At 36.5% G+C, this 25,265-nt stretch overlaps 1 protein-coding gene across 11 annotated transcripts in view; it reads left to right on the plus strand.

Annotated features, from left to right (window-relative positions):
• The window catches only part of MYO9A (myosin IXA), a 281,728-nt gene that overhangs the window by 105,701 nt on the left and 150,762 nt on the right, over window positions 1-25,265 (plus strand). For all 11 annotated transcript variants that reach the window (XM_036842812.1, XM_036842813.1, XM_036842811.1 and 8 more), the window contains 2 exons: window positions 4,262-4,403; window positions 14,456-14,651. In XM_036842812.1, the coding sequence (XP_036698707.1) occupies window positions 4,262-4,403; window positions 14,456-14,651 (338 nt within the window). The remainder of the gene's footprint in view (window positions 1-4,261; window positions 4,404-14,455; window positions 14,652-25,265) is intronic.

Here is a 25,265-nt window from a genome sequence, read left to right on the forward strand (position 1 = left end):
AGTTATATGTCACCCTGTTAATATGCCATAAACACAGAATTGCTACATAGAATTATAAAGTAATATGGCAGAATGCAAAATATATTGGAAAGGAGACTGCTAACAGTTACATCTACCCACTCTATCGCCAGTCTATCACATTTATTTCCATTAATCTAAATGAATTAAAATGCAGCCAACACAAAAAATATTTTAATTTTATGTCCAAAGTCGTGAAAGTTTCTTGTATTGCTCTATGTGTCCTGAAACATACATTGTCTCTTATAAAATTGTAAGGTTATTAGTTCTTAACTCAGCCTGCATACCTTACTTCTGGTGTATTTTATTTTGGAAAGCGTCATAGGTGATTTTTGATATTTAGTGTTGAGACCCATTATGGTAGATATTGAAATGATAAGCAGTTCTTTTTGTTTGAGCTATTTTATGGTAAAAGAACAAGAAAGTTTAAGCATTCGAGGAAAAGATCATATATGTAGTAAATGATGGACTTGAGATTCAAACTCAAATATTCAAATTCAAATACCTGGACTCCAGGTGTTTCTAACTAAGCTTTATTTTTTTTTTTAACCTGAGCTTTTGTTTTCCTTTTTTATTGAGGTAGCATTGGTTTATAACATTATATAAGTTTCATGTTTACAACATTATATTTCTACTTCTGTATACCCTACAGTGTGCTCACCACCAAAAATTTATTTTCCATCTGTCACCATACAGTTGATCCCTTTTACCAATTTTGCCTTCCCCCCTGCCCCATCCCCTCTGGTATATAAAAAACTCATGAACAAACAAAAACAAAATAAATGAATAAACCAAACAAAAACAAACACGTAGATACAGAGAGCAGAGTAATAAGCGTGTGTTTTGAAGTATTGTCCTGTATTGCTTCACCATAATACTTAGGCTGTAGAGTCAGAAGTTCAGGGTTGTATTCCAACTCTATTAACTACGCTTAGCAAATCTCTTAATATCTTTGGTCCTCAGTTTTCTTGCATGCAAAAAGGAAATGATGATGATAAATTATAATGCTGTGTGCTGTATATCTTTTGGTGATTGTGAGCAGCAAATGAGCTAGTGGATATATAATTAAAACATGAATAGAGCAAAGGGGTTTTGTCTGATCTGTTATTCTTTAAGCAAAATTTCATTGAGTGCACATCTTATTGTATAAAGACCATCTTTACGTGGTCAGTTGGTACCTCACATAAATGTAAATATTACCCCATGAAGAGAATATCACCTCTTTGCTGTTACCCAAGAGCTTCTGAGGTTAAGCCACATGGCCAGAAATTACAGGAAGACAGACTTTGGCTCAGTATAAGGAAGAACTTTCTAATCATTAGAGCTGATTAGCAGCTGCTTCATAAAGTAATAAAATTTCTCATTTTAGTAATTATTTTGTATCATCTGTCAGGGTATTATTGTAGGTAGGAGATTGGACTGAATAACCTCTTAATTATCGCTTGGATTATGCTTTTATATTAGTTCTCCATAAAAATTTTTAATAAAGCATAATATTACTTTCCTTTCTTTGTAAGTCAGTCCGTCAGTCCTATTATTACCTCCCCTTGTAAATGGACCAGCTTTGTCTCTATGCTTTAACACTCCAGAAGATGCAAAGGCATGAAATATTTTCCCTCTGTCATGTACCTACAAAGAGAGGTTGAAAATAAATTAGTCTCATTTAGGAAGAGCTGTTTTGGGAATCACTTTGAGTATTTTTCCTCTAAAAATATTTTGTTCTGTAGGGAATACATTACATGAAATATATCCTTAGTGGTATTCCTGCTTCATTCAGTGTGTTTGTAGTGCTTTAGATGCATGGATTGGAAGTTAGAAGTCTTATTTAATCTTGTCTTTGCTATCTACTGGCTGTTCAAATGTTATAAACTAGATTCTAAAGGATGCAGTGTGGAATTTAGAAAGGAGGAATGGTGTAAGCAAAGTTAAGAGTGTTATCAATCTTTTCTATAGTACTTAGTGTGATCTGCTGACAGCAACACTGGCTGCACCTTGAAGGTTGTTAGAAGTACAGAATCTCATACTTCCACCCCAGATTTCTTTTTCTTTTTTCTTTTTATGGCCGCACGGCATGCAGGATCTTAGTTCCCTGACCAGGGATCAAACCCATGTCCCCTGCACTGGAAGTGCAGAGTGTTAACCACTGGACAGCCAGGGAAGTCCTACACCCCAGATTTCTTGAATCAGAATCTGCATTTTAACAAACTGAAGTTAAGATCAGAGCATTCATTTAGGACAGCATTTTATCGGTCTTGCCTGTTCATAAGAATTACCTGGGGAAACTTCTAAATAGTACTGATGTGTCACCAGCCTAGCATCAGTTCAGTAGACTCACAGGAGATGGGGTACAGGCATTGGTATTTTTGAAAGCTCCCAGAGGTACTTCTTATATGCAAAGAAACACTACTCTAAGGCTGCCCCTGCAGGTAGCCTTTGGGGAACACTAGATGAAGAGCTTTGAAATGCACAATGTCCGCTCTGACTCTGTTCCAAGCCCTTTTGCTTGGTTATGTAGTATGTATCCACAAATGTTTGTTGAATGCAGGACATGTGGAGAGTTTTTCTTTCCATCTTTCCTTGTTTGGAATAAAAATTGTTCTCATATCTGTCCTCCTTCCTTTCAAAATTTCTTTTCTCCATTCAAAAGTAAGAGAAAAACAAATCATAAGCTTTTTGATTACTCAGAGGATTAGAAGGTAAATAAACTTTTACCTAGAGACAGTGAGGTGAGCATCCTTCCTGAAAAGAAGCATTCTGCTGTGGAGTGAGTGGTAAGTTTGCAGAGGTTGGGTTGGTCTAGGCTTAGGAGCTTGGATTCCAGTTTTCCAGAGTAGGAGAGGCACACAATTAAAGCACTATTGTAGGAAAATTTATTTTGATAGTTCCGTTTGGTGACATGAAACAAAGTAAAATTAGAATCGCTGAGGCTACTGTAGAGGCTGTTGCGGTACTCTCTGAAATTGTTTAAGAGTTGTAATCCATTCTAGAATGGCTGAGAGTTCTGGATAGGAGAGGAAGAGCCTAGATAGTGGAGATATTTTGAAGATGGGATAGTATTTGAATGCAAAAGCAGGCCTAGTTGACTAGGAAAATGGCAGTGTTGGCAACATAAAAAAGTAGGTAACATTTATATCATCCCTATAGGATGTCAGCTAGTGTTAGGTGTTTTTAACTAGTGTTTAATTCTACTAGCACTCTGTTACCTCATTTCACTCATTTTATGTATTAACAAACCAGTTCTTAAAGAAGGTTGTACCTAGCTTGCCCAAGGTCACAGACAGAATTGGTAATCTAAGCAATGACTGTCTGACATCAGAGATCATTCTCCTTCCTGATTCCAATTCGTACTATGTAATTAACCATTTTCGTTGTAATTTTAGAATAATTTTTACGCATTAGATATCGTATTCAGCATCTTTACAATCTCATGTCACATTATTTTTCATTATTTCAGCTACTGTTAAATAAAACTATTCTCTGAAAGATAACTTGCCATGTCCTTTTTATTTGTCAGTGATTATTTTCTGTATTTGAAACTCCTACCCAACCTTTAACATCTAGCTCGTAATTAATTGCCTCCTTTATCCTCTGTGAACCTTTCCATTGTTCCCAACTAGAGATTTCTTTCTCTTCTGAAGTTTTATATGCCTGTATTACTATTATGTAGTTACTTCTTAATATTATTTGAATGATTCCCAGATATGAAATGCTCATCAGTGAGTATAAACCCATTGATGTATATTTGAAATAATCATAGATATAATGTAAAGCTATACAGTAACTGGTGTAGGTAAGAAAATTACTACTTAATTCATACATGAAGAAAAAACAAAAAATGACAGTGATTTAAAGGACCTGTCCAAATTGAGAGATCATTCCCTTACTACAAGTTCTTGACCCCTAACAACATATGATTTGGTTTTTATTATTCTTTGGGTTTTATGGTAGTGCAGCACACTGTGACCTAAGCTAAATATCCAAAGACCTGAGTTAATTTCTCACTTCTGCCACTTGCAAAGTGTGAGTTAGGCAAATCACAACTTTTGAGCTCTCATCTACAAAATAGGAATACCAATTCTTGTTTTACTCATTTTTCAGCTTGTTATGAGAATTTATTTAAGTGAAAACTCTCTGTAATTTGCTAAGTGTGTTAGATGGAAATGTAATTAAAATGTATTTTAAAAAACTACTGTATTAACTGCTGCATCTTTCTTTAGTGTTTTTGTTTTTATTTTTAATTCAGCTTTCCACAGGCTACAAATCAAACACTGCTGGACAAATTTAAGCATCAACATGAAGAGAATTCTTACATTGAATTTCCAGCTGTGATGGAGCCTGCTTTTATCATAAAGCATTATGCTGGGAAAGTGAAATACGGGGTAAAGGTCAGTAAATTTCTCACTGAATATGCCTTTAGGGCAGAGGAGTGTTCTTAACTATATCCCCATCCCTGTCACACTACCCTCTTTGTAGTTGGTCAATAACAGTGGGAGATAGTTTAAGGATACTACTAAAAATTCATACTCTACTTTACAGTATTCTACTGTCATTAGAAGATGGTTTTGTTTGTTTCCTCCTGCAGCTAAAATTGATTTCAGTCCATTCTGTATGTAATAGCCTATTTATTTATATTCTGTTTTTTATTTTCTAATTTTTTTAAATTTAATTTTTATTTTAAATTTAATTTTAAATTTAATTTTTATTTTATACCGGGGTATAGTTGATTTACAATGTTGTGTTAGTTTCAGTTGTACAGCACATGTACAGGTGTACAGCAAAATGGTTCCCATATAGGTTATTACATAATTGTAATAGCCTTTTTAGATCTGAAAGAATAGTTACCATCAGTACATCTTAAACCCACTAGTTTATCTATGTAGTTGGTTGAATTTTTCTCTTCTCTACATCCATTAGGGCTGACAGGCTTCATGTCTTCATATACCATTGGGTATTTGTGAGCTTGTACTCCAAATGAATATGTTGAAACTATTTTTTTTTCTTTTTTTTTTTATACAGCAGGTTCTTATTAGTCATCCATTTTATACACATCCGTGTATACATGTCAATCCCAATCGCCCAATTCATCACACCACCACCCCCACCCCCCTGCAGCTTTCCCCCATTGGTGTCCACACATTTGTTCTCTACATCTGTGTCTCAATTTCTGCCCTGAAAACCGGTTCATCTGTACCATTTTTCTAGGTTCCACATATATGCGTTAATATACGATATTTGTTTTTCTCTTTCTGACTTACTTCACTCTGTATGACAGTCTCTAGATCCATCCACATCTCAACAAATGACCTAATTTCATTCCTTTTTATGCCTAATATTCCATTGTATATATGTAGCACATCTTCTTTATCCATTCGTCTGTCGATGGGCATCTAGGTTGCTTCCATGACCTGGCTATTGTAAATAGTGCTGCAGTGAACATTGGGGTGCATGTGTCTTTTTGAATTGTGGTTTTCTCTGGATATATGCCCAGTAGTGGGATTGCTGGATCATATGGTATTTCTATTATTAGTTTTTTAAGGAACCTCCATACTGTTCTCCATAGTGGCTGTATCAGTTTGCATTCCCACCAACAGTGCAAGAGAGTTCTCTTTTCTCCACACCCCCTCCAGCATTTGTTGTTTGTAGATTTTCTGATGATGCCCATTCTCACTGGCGTGAGGTGATACCTCGTTGTAGTTTTGATTTGCATTTCTCTAATAATTAGTGATGTTGAGCAGCTTTTCATGTGCTTCTTGGCCATCTGTATGTCTTTGGAGAAACGTCTATTTAGGTCTTCTGCCCATTTTTGGATTGGGTTGTTTGTTTTTTTAGTATTGAGCTGCATGAGCTGTTTATATATTTTGGAGATTAATCCTTTGTCCGTTGATTTGTTTGCAAATATTTTCTCCCATTCTAAGGGTTGTCTTTTCGTCTTGTTTATGGTTTCCTTTGTGGTGCAAAAGCTTTGAAGTTTCATTAAGTCCCATTTGTTTACTTTTGTTTTTATTTCCATTACTCTAGGAGGTGGAACAAAAAAGATCTTGCTGTGATTTATGTCAAAGAGTGTTCTTCCTATGTTTTCCTCTAAGAGTTTTATAGTGTCCAGTCTTACATTTAGGTCTCTAATCCATTTTGAGTTTATTTTTGAGCATGGTGTTAGGGAGTGTTCTAATTTCATTCTTTCACATGTAGCTGTCCAGTTTTCCCAGCACTGCTTATTGAAGAGACTGTCTTTTCTCCATTGTATATCCTTGCCTCCTTTGTCATAGGTTAGTTGATCTTAGGTGCGTGGGTTTATCTCTGGGCTTTCTATCTTGTTCCATTGATCTATGTTTCTGTTTTTGTGCCAGTACCATATTGTCTTGATTTCTGTAGCTTTGTAGTATCGTCTGAAGTCAGGGAGTCTGATTCCTCCAGCTCCGTTTTTTTCACTCAAGACTGCTTTGGCTATTCGGGGTCTTTTGTGTCTCCATACAAATTTTAAGATTTTTTGTTCTAGTTCTGTAAAAAATGCCATTGGTAAGTTGATAGGGATTGCATTGAATCTGTAGATTGCTTTCGGTAGTATAGTCATTTTCACAATGTTGATCCTTCCAATCCAAGAACATGGTATATCTCTCCATCTGTTGGTATCCTCTTTAATTTCTTTCATCAGTGTCGTATAGTTTTCTGCATACAGGTCTTTTGTCTCCCTAGGTAGGTTTATTCCTAGGTATTTTATTCTTTCTGTTGCAATGGTAAATGGGAGTGTTTCCTTAATTTCTCTTTCAGATTTTTCATCATTAGTGTATAGGAATGCAAGAGATTTCTGTGCATTAATTTTGTATCCTGCAACTTTACCAAATTCATTGATTAGCTCTAGTAGTTTTCTGGTGGCATCTTTAGGATTCTCTATGTATAGTATCATGTCACCTGCAAACAGTGACAGTTTGACTTCTTCTTTTCCAATTTGTATTCCTTTTATTTCTTTTTCTTCTCTGATTGCTGTGCCTGGGACTTCCAAAACTATGTTGAATAATAGTGGTGACAGTGGACATCCTTGTCTTGCTCCTGACCTTAGAGGAAATGCTTTCAGTTTTCACCATTGAGAATGATGTTTGCTGTGGTTTGTCATATATGGCCTTTATTATGTTGAGGTAGGTTCCCTCTATGCCCACTTTCTGGAGAGTTTTTATCATAAATGGGTGTTGAATTTTGTCAAAAGCTTTTTCTGCATCTATTGAGATGATCATATGGTTTTTATTCTTCATTTTGTTAATATGGTGTATCACATTGATTGATTTGCATATATTGAAGAATCCTTGCATCCCTGGGATAAATCCCACTTGATCATGGTGTATGATCCTTTTAATGTGTTGTTGGATTCTGTTTGCAAGTATTTTGTTGAGGATTTTTGCATCTATATTCATCAGTGATATTGGTCTGTAATTTTCTTTTTTTGTAGTATCTTTGTCTGGTTTTGGTATCAGGGTGATGGTGGCCTCATAGAATGAGTTTGGGAGTGTTCCTTCCTCTGCAATTTTTGGAAGAGTTTGAGAAGGATGAGTGTTAGCTCTTCTCTAAATGTTTGATAGAATTCACCTGTGAAGCCATCTATCTGGTCCTGGACTTTTGTTTGTTGGAAGATTTTGAATCACAGTTTCAATTTCATTACTTGTGATTGGTCTGTTCATATTTTCTATTTCTTCCTGGTTCAGCCTTGGAAGGTTATACCTTTCTAAGAATTTGTCCATTTCTTCCAGGTTGTCCATTTTATTGGCATAGAGTTGCTTGTAGTAGTCTCTTAGGATGCTTTGTATTTCTGCGGTGTCTGCTGTAACTTCTCCTTTTTCATTTCTGATTTTATTGATTTGAGTCCTCTCCCTCTTTTTCTTGATGAGTCTGGCTAATGGTTTGTCAATTTTGTTTATCTTCTCAAAGAACCAGCTTTTAGTTTTATTGATCTTTGCTATTGTTTTCTTTGTTTCTATTTCATTTATTTCTGCTCTGATCTTTATGATTTCTTTCCTTCGGCTAACTTTGGATTCTGTTTGTTCTTCTTTCTCTAGTTCCTTTAGGTGTAAGGTTAGATTGTTTATTTGAGATTGTTCTTGTTTCTTGAGGTAGGCTTGTATAGCTATAAAATTCCCTCTTAGAAATGATTTTTCTGCATCCCATAGGTTTTGGATAGTCGTGTTTTCATTGTCATTTGTCTCTAGGTATTTTTTGATTTCCTCTTTGATTTCTTCAGTGATCTCTTGGTTATTTAGTAACGTATTGTTTAGCCTCCATGTGTTTGTGTTTCTTACGTTTTTTTCCCTGTAATTGATTTCTAATCTCATAGCATTGTGGTCAGAAAAGATGCTTGATATGATTTCAGTTTTCTTAAATTTACTGAGGCTTGATTTGTGACCCAAGATGTGATCTGTCCTGGAGAATGTTCCATGTGCACCCGAGAAGAAAGTGTAATCTGCTGTTTTTGGATGGAATGTCCTATAAATATCAATTAAATCTATCTGGTCTACTGTGTCATTTAAAGCTTCTGTTTCCTTATTTATTTTCACTTTGGATGATCTGTCCATTGGTGTAAGTGAGGTGTTAAAGTCCCCCACTATTATTGTGTTACTGTCGATTTCCTCTTTTATAGCTGTTAGCAGTTGCCTTATGTATTGAGGTGCTCCTATGTTGGGTGCATATGTATTTATAATTGTTGGGGCTGGGCTGGGGCTACTCTTCATTGTGGTGCGCAGGCTTCTCATTGTCATGGCATCTCTTGTTGCGGAGTACAGGCTCTAGGTGCGCGGGCTTCAGTAGTTGTGGCACGCGGGCTCTGGAGCACAGGCTCAGTTGTTGTGGCACATGGGCTTAGTTGCTCCGCGGCATGTGGGATCTTCCCGGTCCAGGGATCGAACCCGTGTCTTCTGCGTTGACAGGCGGATTCTTAACCACTGCACCACCAGGGAAGCCCTTGCCCATTTTTTGTTTGTAATTGATGAGCCCATTACGCTTCAACCACTTGATGTTTAAGCCTGCCGTTTAAGAGAGTTTCTAAGTAATGCAGTGACGATATGGAGAATTGTGGAGCAATACGTTTTCTCCTGGATCTTGAGGTGAGAGTCAGAATTAAGATCACTCATTCATTCATCACTGATTCATTTATTCAGGAAGTACTGATATTTATTAAACACAGAACACATGTCAGACCTTGTGCTTGGTGTTCAGAATGATCTAGTGAGAAATTAGCAGACATGTTCCTGGCTCTGTATACACATATACATATCTGTGTGTGTGTGTTTAATTTAGATAAATGGGGTTATGTGTATAAATAAATGAATGGGTTTTGTGAGAGAAAGTAGTGAAATAGTGGATTTTGAATTTGTGGATCCATCAACACCTCTTTGAGACACTCAAAATTTGAGAGATGAGCTGAAGTAAATGTTACCTTTGTGAGGGGTTGGGATGGTGAATATTATAGGCCATGAGATAGGACAGAATTTAATATGTTAAAATAATTGAAAACAGGTCAGTGTTACTAGATTATAGTGATCAAGGAAAATAGTGGCATGAAATGAATTCAGAGAATGGACAGCAAGTTAGTTCTTCAGGCCTTCTAGACCAAGTTAAAGGAATTTGGTTTTTGTTGATATTATTATGAGGAGCCATGAAAAGATTTTTAAGCAGAGGATATGATGTGTGTTTTTAAAAGATTGATTTCTTGGAGGAGAAGGAATAGCAGAGGGAGAGATTGGGAGCTGGGAGATGAATTAGATAGCTTTTTAAAATAGTTGAGGTGAAATGTTAAGGTAAACTGGACCACTGAGATGGCAGTAGAGATGGAGGAGATCTAGATGATTACGAGATATTTTTTGGAGGTACAGTCAGTAAACCTTATTGATGAATTCCAAGTAAGTGATCTCTGGCTATAGCTGGTGGGTGAATTTGAGGTGCTATTTCCTGAGGTGGAAAAGACAGGAAGGAACAGATTTTAGAACAAACATTAAGAATAACAGAGTAGAATGGTGGTTACTAGGGGGTGGGGGAATTGAGGAGATGCTGGCAAAGGATACAGACCTGCAGTTAAATTCTGGAGATCTAATGTGCTACATTGTAATTATAGTAAACATTGTATTTATAGTTAACATTGTGATTATAGCATTGTCTTCAAAGTTTTTAAGAGACCAGATCTTAAATGTTCTTACCACAAAACAAAAAAATGATGATTATATGACATAATGGAGGTGTTTGCTCACTCTAAAGTGGTATTCATATTGCAGTATGTAAATGTATCAAATCAGTATTTTGTACACCTTAAACAATGTTGTGTGTCAGTTATATCTCAATTTTAAAATACAGTCTAAAACAAAAACAAAAAAATATTCATTCATATTATCACGTAGGTTGAAAGTAAATAAAAGGATGGGAAGAAGACACACCAGGCAAACCCTAACTAAAAGAAAGCTGGTATAATTACATTATTATCAGACAAGATAGACTTCAAGACAAGAATTATTATTAGAGATAAATAAGCACATTTCATAACAATAAAAGGGACCAGTTCAACAGAAGACATATCAAAAGTTGTATGTACCTAATGACTTCAGTTCAATTATATAAGCCAAAAGGGGAGCAAAAGTAGAACTAGACAAGTTTACCATCAAAGTTGTAGATTTTAATACGTATCTCTCAGTAACAACAGAATATGCAGACACAAAATCAATAAAAACAGAACAATTGAACAGCAGTACTAAACAACTGACCTAATTGGCATATCATAACTAGATATTCTTTGGGTGTTTAGAAATTAAGTAAAATTCTTCTAGATAACGCCTGAGTTAAAAAACAGATCACAATTAAAATGATAATATTTTAAACTGAACATTAATGAAGATAACAACATATCAAAATTTGTAGGATGCATTAAAAGCGATAGCATTAAAAGCATATGTTAGAAAGGAAGACTGGTTGAAAATACACTAGGGAAAGAACAGCAAATTAAACCCCCAAAATTAGAAGAGGGAAATAATAAAGAGCAGACCAGAAATCAATATTATAGAAAGCAGACATACAGGAGAGAAATTAACAAAGCCAGAAGTGAGTTCCTTGAAAGGATAACAGAAAATAATACAGTTGACCCTTGAACAACACTGGTTTGAACGTGGGGGTCCACTTACACACAAGTGTTTTTCAATAAATAGGTACTGTAGTGCTACGTGATCCACGATCGGTTGAATCCATGGATACAGCACCGTGGATACTATAAAGGGCTAACTATAAAGTTACACGGGATTTTCAACTGCACGGGTGGGTCGGCCTCTCTAACCCCCATGTTGTTCAAGGGTAGACTGTATAAGTAAAAGGTAATCGAAAATAACTAATGAAAGAAAAAAGAAATTCACAGATTACAGATAGCAGAAATGAATAAGGGGATTTAACTACATACACTACAGATATTAAAAAGATATGAACTTATTTTGCCAATAAATTTGACAGCATAGATAAAATGGAAAATGTCATGAAAAATACATTGCCAAAATTGACACTGGAAAATATAGGAAAACCTGAAAACCCTACGTCCGTTAAATAATTTGTATCAGTAGTTTAAAACTTTACACAAAGGAAATTCCAGGCCCAAATGGTTTCACTGGTGAGTGCTTTCAAACATATAAGCAATACTAGTCATGCATTTTCTTTCAAATTTGAGATACCTTTAAGATGTATAAATGAATCTCAGACATAACAAGAAATATTTGAGCTGGAAATACAGATTTGGGCTTCATCATTTAGATAGTGTTTCAAGTCATAATTATGGTCAAGATCAACTGACACAAGATGATCGAGGGAAAAATATGAGTACACAAGATTAAACCCTAAGAATTTTCAATACAGAACCAACAGTGGAGACTGAGAACGGACTGCACAACAAGTAAGTAGTAAATCACAGTGTGTTGTTATGGAAGCCAATAGAAGAGAGTTTCAAGGATGATGTGATTTTATGAAATGTACTTAGAAATCTAGAAATATGAAGACAGAGAAACAAGACCATTACATTTGAAAAAGGAAGGTCTCTATCAACATTTGACAGTCCTCATGGAAAAGAAATCTTGAATTTTAGGTTTTATGGTATAGTTATTAATAGGACAGGATGATCTTTGGAGTAGGGCAGACTGATGTTTTAGTTCCTGTTACTGGTACTTATGTTTGACCTCTGATGAACTTCTCTACCTCTCTGTTTACTTATCAGTAAAGTGTGGTTTATAATTGATTCCACTTTATTGAGTAATTGTTAGAATTAAATAAGTTATGTATAGTGCTTAGCTTAATGCCTGACATTTGTCTGCCCTCAGTAGGTGTTTGCTTCTGCTGGTGATTTTTTTAAAATAATTAATTAATTTATTTATTTATTTTTGGCTGTGCTGGGTCTTCGCTTCTGTGCGAGGGCCCCCCCCTCTAGTTGCGGCAAGCTGGGGCCACTCCTCATCGCGGTGCGCGGGCCCCTCACTATCACGGCCCCTCTTGTTGCGGAGCACAGGCTCCAGACGCTCAGGCTCAGCAGCTGTGGCTCACGGGCCCAGCCGCTCCGCGGCACGTGGGATCCCCCAAGACCAGGACTCGAACCCGTGCTCCCTGCATTAGCAGGCAGACTCTCAACCACTGCGCCACCAGGGAAGCCCCTCTGCTGGTGATTTGATTTGAAAATTCTTACTCAGTTTTACTAACTTTTATAATATATACGTTTGCTCAAAGGGTACTTAGGGACCAACTAAGCACCAAGACTTCTGGCTTGTTTCCCCTGTTCTCAGGAGAACCAAGAATTACTAGGAAAGGAAAGCCCTAAAGGTAATAGGACAAGTCCAAGCTGCCTTCTGGACATGAGAGTAGATGACGTCATACTAGGCATGATTCTCACAGAATTCTGAGTTACAGCTGTTCTGTGACGCTGCAACGACATGGAGTAATTTACTCACCAAGTTTTAATCCTTCCATCTGGGTGTGGTTATAGTCAAATGCCTAGACTGTACGTATCAGTCTGGGATCTTCTTCCAGGAGTGTTAAGCTTCTTGCCCTCCCTGTCTTTCTGTGGGTACTTAAACCCATTTTCTTGTGTTCTGTCATCGCCAACCCCCATTGACAGGTGGTTTTAACTGGCTATTTACAGTCCTTAGGTAATCTTATCCAGCTTTAAAAATCTGTATGCTGATGATATCCAAATGCATTTTCTGAAATCTCTGTAAGAATCTAGACAAATACATCCATCTGCCTACTTGATGTCTGTATGCAGACATAGTATACTGGTTATAAGTGGCTGAGTTTGAACCTCTGTTCTTCCAGTTACTGTGTGATAGGGGCCAAGATAGTTAACCTTTCTATGACTCACTTTCCTCATCTATAAAATAGGAATAATATCATCTACCTCAAGGAGTTGTTAAGGTGATGAAATGAACTTCAATGAGACAACACATGTAAAAATGCTTAGAAGTGTGCCATACACTTAGGAACCTCTCAATAAATGTTACTTGCTATTATCATTATTCTCAGCATCTCAAGCTTCACTTGGACAAAACTTACCTCTTAATCCTCATTTTCTATCCCTATACCTTCTCTTTTCTCTAGTCTTCTCCATATCAGTATATGGTACCTCTACCCACTTTGTTGCTCAAATGCAAAATATAGGTGTTAACCTAATTTTCTCATTCACTCACCATGCCCTAATCCACCAGCAAGTCCTTTGTCCTTACCTCTAAAACATATCCCAAATATGATAACCATTTTCCCTTTCCACTAGTACCATCAGTGTAGTCCAAGTCACTGTCAGCTCTTCTTCTGGAATACTGCAATAGCTGGCCTACCTTTTCCATCTTTGTACGGTTCATTCCCTCTGCAGCAACCAGTGTTGTTTATAAAACACCAGTTAGCTCATGTCATTATCCTTCCAGTGGCTTTTCTTTACACTTGAATAAAACCCAAACTCCTAGTTCAGGCTTACATAGCCTACATAGCCTATTTATTTGCTTATTCTTCTACCACCACTCTCACCCTTGCCAAGAATCCTCCAGTCCCTGGTCTTACTGGTTTTCTCCTAACTTGTTCAACTCATTGCCACCTATAGGTAGTAGGTGTTCCCTTTGAAATGCTGTTCCTGGTCTTCTCATTTCTGGCTCCTTTTTGTTATTCAGCTCTCTTGTCATTTTATGTGATAGTCCTGTAGAGAGTCTCTCCCTGATCAGTGTTTAACAAGCTGCAATAAGATTGTGGAATGCTCATTCTAATTTAAATTAATTATTGAATTAAATAGTTTTAGGGTCAGATGGGACTTTGTAGAGGATATCTATCTGGTCCATTTAGCTGCCTAAAACAGAAGTCACTTCTGTAACCTTATTCAACCACTGTTCATATACGTCACCCATTAGCTTCTTGGTTTAATAATTTTTTCAAAAGTAACACTGGTACTTTTTTCATGTAGGATTTCCGGGAAAAAAATACAGATCATATGCGCCCTGACATTGTAGCTCTTCTGAGAAGTAGCAAGAATGCATTTATCTCTGGGATGATTGGAATTGATCCTGTAGCTGTTTTCCGTTGGGCAGTTCTCCGAGCTTTTTTCAGAGCTGTTATTGCTTTCAGGGAAGCTGGGAAAAGACACATTCAGAGAAAAACTGGTAAGCAGTAGACATCAGTATTCTACTATGCTTCTGTTTGTTTTCTTACCATGCCCTAACATCATGTTTCAGATCTAATGAGTTCTGGTGAGTGTATGTGTGTGTATATATATGTTGGTACATTTTTATTAATAAATACTGATAGGAGTAATGAGTGTAAAGCACCTGGTATTTATTAGGCATTCAGACATTGGTATGATTTTTAAACAAAAAGTGAAATTATTATTTAATTATATAGAATTTAATATTGATATTTTTCTCTGTTTTCCTCTTAAGTCATAGTTTTGACTACAGATGAAATATACTGTGGAAGCATAAATCAGGAGGCAGAAAAATTAGGATGGAAGTAGTATAGTATAGTGGGGTAACCCAACTTCAGTAATCAGTTGTCATCTCTTCTCTTGACTGATTTTGTGACTATTAGCTGTTTTTCTTGGAGTGTAATACTGCCTTCAATATTATGAGGGTAAAATCAGATAATACATGTAAAGTATCTGTTTATGAGGTGTTAATTTTCTTTTCCTCTTACACTTAAGTCATTTAGCTGGATTTTACTTTAAAAGTTAGAAATGGATAAAACAGGATACTTTTTTGTGTGTCTCCTCCTTAAATCATAAAATATTCTCATTTCACATTCTGTGGGAGGAGCATCTCAAAAGCACTTGCTACCTGCTTGAAATGACACTGTTGCTTGCTGTAACTCTAGCCTTAGATAGACCATTGCTGCATGGCGAGGATATTCTAATACATATGTAATTATTTAAAATAATTTTTTTTGCCAAGAAGCTTCAGCAGAAGTGCAGGAGGACACACTTTATGCTTTCAGAACTCCTAGACTTACTCATAGGGCTTTTTGGCATGTGCACTAGCAGTAAAACTTTAAATTTAGCTTTTATGTATTTTAAATGAATGAAATATTTGAGAGATTGTATTTCTGAAATGAGAGGCAAAACTAATTGAATTTCATTTCTGTACTTCAGATTATAATGTGTGCAAACTGGCCTTTGTGGATAGAACTATAGTTTTTTTTTTTTTTAATAAAAGGAATGTCTTAAAACTGCTTTGCCTTTGCCAAAATTATTTCTAAGAGGCTATCTTTGCAAAAAGCTTGAAAAAATTTTAAACTGAGGTATAATGGACATATAACATTATATTAGTTTCAGGTATATAACATAATGATTCAATATTTGTGTGTACTGCAAAATGGTACCATCCATTACTATACAAAGTTACAAAACTTTTTTTCTTGTGACGAGAACTTTTACAATTTAATCGCTTGGCAACTTTCAAATATGTACAGTACTGCAATATTATTGACTACAGTTACCAGCAAAAAGCTTTAAGGAAAAGTTTTTTCTTTTAAGATGCATTCTTATTTATTACAGTGATCTTATCAATTATGAAAATTTTGAAAATTGATACATATCCTGCTAAGACATAACTGACTAAGATAAGAAACTTTTCTTATATTTACTATTGAATACATTGCTTTCTGTAAAAGTTATTCACATTGAATGTTACTTTGGCATTTAAAATATTGTTTGTGAAAGCTGGTTCTATGTATATTAGTATTAATTAGTACAAAGACATGCAGTGCTACTAATGATCAACAACTGAAATTATCTTTACTTTGATAATTTCTAGATACTTTTTGTTTTCTAATCTAGTTTTGCTTTCTGGCCAGCATAGAGCTTCCACATAATAAACTCTTTTTGAAAACTCTTTTATACTGGAATATAACATGTATACAGAAAAGTGCACAGAACAAAACATATAGCTCAGTGAATTATCACAAAGTGAAAACACCCCTGGAACTATCTTCTAGGTTAAGAAAGAGAATATTAGCAACATGCTAGAAGTCCCCCTTGTATAAACTTCTAAATTTTCACTTTTTATCAAGAAAAAGAAAAACGATAGTTCATTTGCATTTTGAGGCAGTGACTGAGCAGGTTTGTTACAGAGAATAATTGTATTACAGCATATTAGTGTCAGTGCCAAAATTTAGCATTTTTCCTCCCTCTGCACCGCTTACCACCTTCTGTTTTCTGGTGGATTTAGGATAAACGGATATTATAAAATTAGAACATTGTAGTATTGCAAAACAAAAACTAACAGAGTAACTGTGAAAATGAACTAAGTAGTAGATGCAGAACTCTTATAATGACCATAAGTAGTATGCAAACATATCAACGTGAAACAGGATTTGGAGATTATTTAAGCAGAAGTAGAATATATGAAAGGCAGAAGGTAACCCAGTTCAGATCTTGAATGAGAGTAAGAAGAGGTCAAAGATAATATTTCTAATGAAGAAAGAAGATGTAGACTGCAGAAGTGCAATATATTTTCACTTCCTTGAAGACTGTCTTTATAAGATATTTCACTGGACTCTTAGCTGATTGCCAACAAATACCTTGATGGTGAACCAAAAAAATCCTGGATCTTCTTAAGGAATTCCCTAACATTCTTTTTCTTCATCAAGCCAACTGAGCACAAATGAGAATATCAAATTTAAATCTACTTTTGACTGTTATTTTTTCTTTTTTATAGACTTTCAAATTAGAGGGCACAGTGCCATTTTAAGGTCTTTAAATAAAAATTAATTCAACTTATTCCTTTTAAGAATAAATTTGTTATAGTTGTGGTATGTTATAGCTGGGGCAGGTTATCAGGAAACCATAAAATGTTCTTAGTAGAGTCATATAAATAGGCAGTCTGAGTGAAGCTACATGTTGGCCCTGCTGGGAGGTGGAATTAAAAATGGTAATGATTTTTCTGATCAGCAGTGAGGTATTGGAGTACAGGTATTCCAGTGGTGGCATCCACCTTGCCTCTTATTTACTCCTCCTGAATAAGAAAGAGCCTGGACTAGAAAGTACAGGGGAGATCATAACTTGACCATGAATTATACAGTATGCAGATGTGAGTGCAGTGATGCTTATTTGGTTCTTTTGGAGTTACATAAAAGTATAGCCAAAGAGGAATTTTAATCCATCTAAAAAGACTAGGCAGAGACAGCGAATTCAGCTGTGGCATTGGCATAAGAGGCAAGAACGAGGGGCTTCCCTGGTGGCGCAGTGGTTAAGAATCCGCCTGCCAATGCAGGGGACACGGATTCGATCCCTGGTCCGGGAAGATCCCACATACTGCAGAGCAGCTAAGCCCATGCACCACAACTACTGAGCCTGTGAGCCGCAACTACTGAAGCCCATGCGCCTAGAGCCCATGCTCTGCAACAAGGGAAGCCACTGTAATGAGAAGCCCGTGCACCACAATGAAGAGTAGCCCTCGCTCACTGCAACTAGGGAAAGCCCTGCGTGCAGCAACGAAGACCCAACGCAGTCAAAAATAAATTAATTAATTAATTAAAAAAAAAAAAAGGAGGCAAGAACGAGAGTTCAAAGTGTCATTCGGTTCCTTAATCTACAGGGAGAAAAGCTGAAGCCATTCATATAGTGTCTGCAGATAGAGAGCTTTAATGGTTCCCACGTAAACTGTTCCTCTTCCCCATCCCACATAATGGACTCCGTAACTCTAATGTGCTCCCATTTGTTTTGTTTTTGTTTTTTTTTTTTTTAAATAAATTTATTTATTTTATTTATTTATTTTTGGCTGTGTTGGGTCTTCGTTGCTGTGTGCGGGCTTTCTCTAGTTGCGGCGAGCGGGGGCTACTCTTCATTGCGGTGCGCAGGCTTCTCATTGCGGTGGCTTCTCTTGCTGTGGAGCACGGGCTCTAGGCGCATGGGCTTCAGTAGTGTGGCACTTGGGCTCAGTAGTTGTGGCTCACAGGCTCTAGAGCGCAGGCTCAGTAGCTGTGGCGCACGAGCTTAGTTGCTCTGTGGCATGTGGGATCTTCCCGGACCAGGGCTCGAACCCGTGTCCCCTGCATTGGCAGGCGGATTCTTAACCACTGCGCCACCAGGGAAGCCCTCCCATTTGTTTTTGCAAGTGGGAGAAGGATTCCAGTGACCATCTATTTCCAGAAATGACCAAGTACTAAAACTAATTTAGATATCACCTAAACAGGGTCTAGGATCTCTATGCAATACTCTATCCATAATTCTACCCAGTACTTGAGACAATTAAGAGCATTTTTGTTAACAGACAAAACCCTGACCATTATTTATAAATCAGTTCTGTATCAGGCACTATGGTGTGGTGATTAAGAGTAAGGGTTTTAGATTAAATGTCAATGAAATGGTAGAGTAAGGACCTCTGAAAATTCTCTCTTCCATAAAAGCAACAAGAACACTTGCAAAAATTGTCAGAATAACTTTGCTAGAGCTCCGTATATTCATCAAAGGCCTTCAGTAATCTGGGAAGTATATATACAAGAAAAAAGGCTGAATATTGATAATGACAGTGCACTTTGTAGTGTTTTAACTTGCACTACTCACCTCCCTCCCTGCCAAGCTCTACGGTAGCCTTGAAAATCAATAGCCTGGAAGCACAATGAAAATCAGCAGTGTGACAACCCCTGGAGGGAATAGAAGGGGGTTGGCGCTCCTTCAAAGCCCCATTCCCAGAGAATATTCAACTTATTTGGTAGCTCCCTGGAAGACCCCACTTACAAGGCTATCTTTTAACCTGACTTGGAGCTTGCCCAGCATGAATAACCTTTTACCTAGGGGTTTTGTCCAAAACAATCAGAAGCAGTTGTTGAACATTGCAACTCTCTGATGCAGTAGATAACAGCTGGGGCAAAAACTAACCAAAACATTTGAAAGGAAAAGCTAGAGAATGAGGTTTCCATAACGGCTATGAAAAGTTCCCATATGTTCATGGGAATCTAGATAGCTATGCACATGCATAGGACTGTATACGTGCCCAGGGCTATGCATATGCTCAGTAAAGACCTGAGGATATCCTGGTTTCTTACCTCAGGATAACCTTCAGATTCTGTGCAAGCAGGGCAAGGCAAAGTTGTAAACTGCCTAGCTGAGTGTTGAAGGTATGCACCAACATACACACTCAGTGACCCTTGACAAAAACTGGGAGAATTAGTGGTTTCAGGCATGTAAAGATATCTGCCTTCAATTAATAGCTGACATTTAAGCTAACTGAGCAGAGATTTCCATGGTCACCTGTGACAAACTTTACAGAATTAGTTCAGGAAAGTCCTAAACAAATAGTAGCAACTGTAAGAAACAGCAACAACAGCAAATCCTGGGAAGAGAATTTTCAGAGTTGCCATGTTATATAACTACCCCTGAAAAAATCCAGACATTGATATTACTAGACAAAGTCTTTAAACTATTTTAAATATATTTAAAGACTTAAAGGTAACTATATCTGAAGAACAAAAGGAAAGTATGAGAACAATGTCTCACCAAATGGAGAATATCAATTTTATATACACACACACACACACACACACACATCAATTTTGAAGTGGAAAAAAATGTACAATAACTGAAATGAGAAATTCAGTAGAAGAGTTCAGCAGCAGGTTTGAATAAGCAGAAGCCAGAATCGGGTGAACATGAAGACAGATCAGTTGAGATGATCTGGCTAAGGAACAGGAATAATAAAGAATGAAGAAAAATAAACAGAGCTTCTAGACTTATGGGACACCATGAGGCATATAAACTTCTGAGAGTCCGGAAGGAAAGGAGGGAAAGGGAAAGAAAGAATATTTCAAGAAATAATGGCCAACACCTCCTCAAATTTGATGAGAAAATTAATATACACATCTAACAAGCTCGATAAACTACAAGGTGGGTGAATTCAAAGAGATTCAAACTTAGATATATCATAATTAAACTGTCTAGAGGTAAAGAGAGAATATTGAAAGCAGCAAGAGAAAAATGATTCATCATGCACAAAGTTATCCTCAGTAAGATTAAAAGTTGATTCATCATTAGAAAGCATTGAGGCTAGAGGACAGCAACTTGGCATATTCAAAGTGCTGAAAGAAAAAAACACTGTCAATCAAGAATTCTGTATTCACTAAAACTGTCCTTCAAGATGAATTTATGACATTCCCAGATGAACAGATCCTGAGTGACTGTTACTAGCTGCCCCACAAGAAATATTAAAGATAGTTCTTCTGGCTGAAATGAAAGGACACTAGACAGTAGCTCGAAAGCACATGAAATAATAAAGAGCACCATTAAAGGCAGCTATAGAGTTAAATATAAAAGATAGTAAAAATGTATTTTTTACATTTTGTAACTTTTTTTCCCTCCAATCTGATTTAAAAGTCAACTGTGAAAAAGCAATAATTATAAATCTCTCTTGGAGGGCATGCCATTTTAAAGAGGGCATGCCATGTTATTGTCATGTTATTGCATGACAATACAGCATAAAGAAGGAAGAAGGGAATGAAGCTATATAGGAGGAAAGTTTTTATATACTATTGAAATTAAGTAGCTTTTAATCTAGATTAGATTGTTGTAAATTAAGATGCTAATTTTAATTCCCTTGGCACCTGTTAAGAAAATAACTAAAAAATAATATAGTAAAAGAAATGATCAAAATATTAAAATAGTATACTAGAAAACATATATTCAACACAAAAGAAGAGAGTAATGAAAGAAAAGAGGAACAAATATAATATGTCTTATGGTATATGTGGAAACTAAATATCACACTTCTTAATAGCCAATGGGACAAAGAAGAAATCATAAGGGAAATTAGAAAATAGTTTGAAATGAATAGAAGAAAATATACACCCATATCTTATGGGATACAGCTAAAAGAGTGCTTAGAGGGAAATTTATTTCTCCCTTAGAGAAATTTATCTCTATTAAGAAAGAATATCTCAAATCAATAACTTAATGCCCCACCTTAAGATTCTAGGGAAAAAGGGAAAACTAAACCCAAAGCAAGCAGTAGGAAGGACATAATAAAGAGTAGATCTGAAATAAATAAAATAGAGAGTAGAAAACAATAAAGAAAACAAATAAAACTGAAAGGTACTTCTTTAAAAAGGTAAATGAAATTGACAAACCTTGAGGTAGGCAGACGAAGAAGAGGAGAGAGGAGACTCAAATTACTAATTTGGGGAAAGAAAGGGGGGTGTTGCTGCTGAACTGATGGAAATAAAAAGGATTATAATACTATTAACAGTTGTATGTCGACAAATTAGAACCTAGTGGAAATGGAAAAATTCCTAGAAATATGCTAACAGCCTATACTGACTCCAGAAGAAATAGAAAGTCTGAAAAGGCCTGTTACAAGAAAAGAGATTGAATTAGTTATGAAAAAAAAATCTTCCCACAAACCAAGGAACAGTGAATTCACTGATAAATTTTATCAAATACTTAATGAAGAATTAACACCAATCCTTTATAAACTCTTCCAAAAACATAGACGATAAGGGAATACTTTCATTCTCAATCTGTGAGGCCAGTATTACCAGCATACCAGATAAGACATCACAAAAATGAAAACCACAAACCAATATCCCTCAACAAAAATCCTCAACAAAATCCTTGCAGACTGAGTCCAGCAATATGTAAAAAGTATTTTACACCATTATCTAGTGGAATTTACCCAGGAATGCAAGGTTGGTTCACCTTAGAAAACTCAAATCAATGTAATACACCACATTGATAGACTAAAGGGCAAAAATCAGATCATCACCTCAATAGACACAGAAGAGGCACTTGACAGACACGAATACCTTTTCATATTTTTCATCATAAAAATGCTGAACAAATTAGCAATAGAAGGGGACTTCCTCAATCTGATAAGGGGACCTGTGAAAAATCCAAAGCTTATATAATTCTTGATGGTGAATGACTGAATACTTTTCCCTTAAGATCAGAAACAAGACAGGATATCTGTTTTCACCTCTTCTATTTATCATTGTCCTGGAAATCCTGGTAAGAGTAATCAGGCAAGAAAAAGAAATAAAAGACATCCAAATTGGAAAGGAAGAAACCATTTTGTTTGTAGATGACATATTTTGTGTAAAATTTCCTAAGGAATCTACAAAAAACTCTACTAGAGATAAAAAATGAACTCAAGTTGGAAGACACAACGTCAATATGCAAAATCGGTTGTATTTCTAGACATTAACAGTAAACAACCTGAAAACAGAATTAAGTTGGTGCTTCACTTACAAGAGCACCAACAAGTATAAAATTCTTACTAATAAATTTAACAAAAGAATTGCAAGACTTGTTCACTGAAACTACAAAATATTGTTGAAAAAACTTAATGAATACTGCAATAAATGGAAAGATATTATATGTTTATGCACTGGAAGGCATAGTTAAGATGGCAATACTGGATCTACAGATTCAGCGTAGTCCTGTCAAAACCACAGCTACCTTTATGCAGATATTGACAAGCTAATCCTAAAATTGATATGTAAAGGAATCCAGAAATGCAAGAAGGACAAAAATTGGAGGATTCACATTTCCCAGTTTGGATTAGGCAGTGGATTCTTAGGTATGACAGGATTAGGTATAAAGCACAAGCAACCAAAGAAAAAATGGATAAATTAGACTTCATCAAAATTAAAAACTTTTGTGCCTCAAAGGATACTATTAAGAGAGTGAAGGGACTTTCCTGGTGGCGCAGTGGATAAGACTCCACGCTCCCAATGCAGGGGGCCCGGGTTTGATCCCTGTTCAGGGAACTAGATCCCACATGCATGCCACAACTAAAGAGCTGGAGAGCCACAACTAAGGAGCCTGTGAGCCGCAACTAAGGAGCCCACAAGCCGCAACTAAGGAGCCTGCCTGCTGCAACTAAGACCTGGTGCAACCAAATAAATAAATATTTAAAAAAAAGTGAAATGACAACTCACAGAATGATAGAAGATATTTATAAATCTCGTATCTAATAAGGAACTGGTATCTAGAATATATACAGTTCTTGCAATTCAATAGTAAAAAACTAATAACCCAATTAAAAAATGGGCAAAGGATCTGAAAAGACATTTCTCCAAAGAAGATATGGAAATAGTCAATAAAAAACATGAAAAGATGCTCAGTATAGTTTGTCATCAGGGAAATGCAAATCGAAACCACAGTAAGATACAACTTCACATCTACTAGGATGGCTACAATAAAATAGACAGGTAATAACAAATGTTGGTAATAAGGATGTGGAAAAATTGGAAGCCTCATATGCTGCCAGTGAAAATTTAAAATGGTGCAGCCACTTTGTAAAACAGCCTGGTAGTTACATTTTACCCAGCAGTTCCACTCTTAGGTAGATATTTTAAAAGAATTGAAAGCAGGTGTTCAAACAAAAACTTGCACTTGTTGTTCTTAGCAACATATTCATAATAGCCAAAAGGTAGAAACAACTCAAATGTTCAACAGATGACTGGATAAACAAAATGTGGTATAACCATACAATGGAATACTATTCTGTCACGTAAATGAATGAGATACTAGTACATGCTATAACATGGGTGAACCTTGAAAGCATTTTGTTAAGTGAAAGCGTAAGACACAAAAGACCACATGCTGTATGATTTCATTTATATGAATTTTCTAGAATAGGCAAATCTGTCGAGAAAGAATGTAGATTAGTGTTTGCCCAGGGCAGACAGGGAGATAACAAGGGGAGTGATAGTTTAAAAGTACAGAGTTTCTCCCTAAGGACTCCACACAAAAACTACTAGATCTAATAAATGAATTCAGCAAAGTAGCAGGATACAAGAGTAACATTCAGAAATCAGTTGTATTTCTTTACACTAACAATGAAATATCAGAAAGGGAATGTAAAAAAAAAAAAAAAAATACTGGGACTTCCCTGGTGGTGCAGTGGTTAAGAATCTGCCTGCCATTGCAGGGGACACGGGTTTAAGCCCTGGTCTGGGGAGATCCCACATGCCACGGAGCAACTAAGCCCGTGTGCTGCAACTACTGAGCCCTTGTGCCACAACTACTGAAGCCCATGCGCCTAGAGCCCGTGCTCCACAACAAGAGAAGCCACTGCAATGAGAAGCCTGCACACCACAACAAAGAGTAGCTCCCCTCTCCACAATTAGAGAAAGCCTGTGTGCAGCAATGAAGACCCAATGCAACCAAAAATAAATAAATAAATAAATAAATTTTTAAAAACCTCAAAAAACCTTTTAAAATTGCACCCAAAAAAAAGTATCTAGGAATAAACCTGACCAAGGAGGTGAAAGACTTATACACTGAGAACTATAAAACATTAATAAAGGAAATAAAAGAGGATTCAAAGAAATGGAAAGATATCCCATGCCCTTGGATTGGAAGAATTAATATAGTTAAAATGGCAATACTACCCAAAGCAATCTACAGATATAATGAGATCTGTCAAATTACCCATGACATTTTTCACAGAACTAGAACAAATATCCAAAAATTTATATGGAACCAGGAAAGACCGAGAATTGCTAGAGCAATCCTGAGGAATAAAAACAAAGCAGGAGGACTTCCCTGGGGACATAGTGATTAAGAATCCATCTGCCAGTGCAGGGGACACAGGTTCAAGTCCTGGTCTGGGAAGATCCCATATGCCGCAGAGCAACAAAGCCTGTGTGCCACAACTACTGATCCTGCACTCTAGAGCCCATGAGCCACAGCTGCTGAGCCCATGTGCCACAACTACTGGGGCCCGCACGCCTCGAGCCTGTGCTCTGCAACAAAGACAAGCCACCGCAATGAGAGGCCCGCGCACTTC

This window comes from Balaenoptera musculus, chromosome 2 (assembly GCF_009873245.2).
Source record: "Balaenoptera musculus isolate JJ_BM4_2016_0621 chromosome 2, mBalMus1.pri.v3, whole genome shotgun sequence".
Lineage (NCBI taxonomy): Eukaryota > Metazoa > Chordata > Mammalia > Artiodactyla > Balaenopteridae > Balaenoptera > Balaenoptera musculus.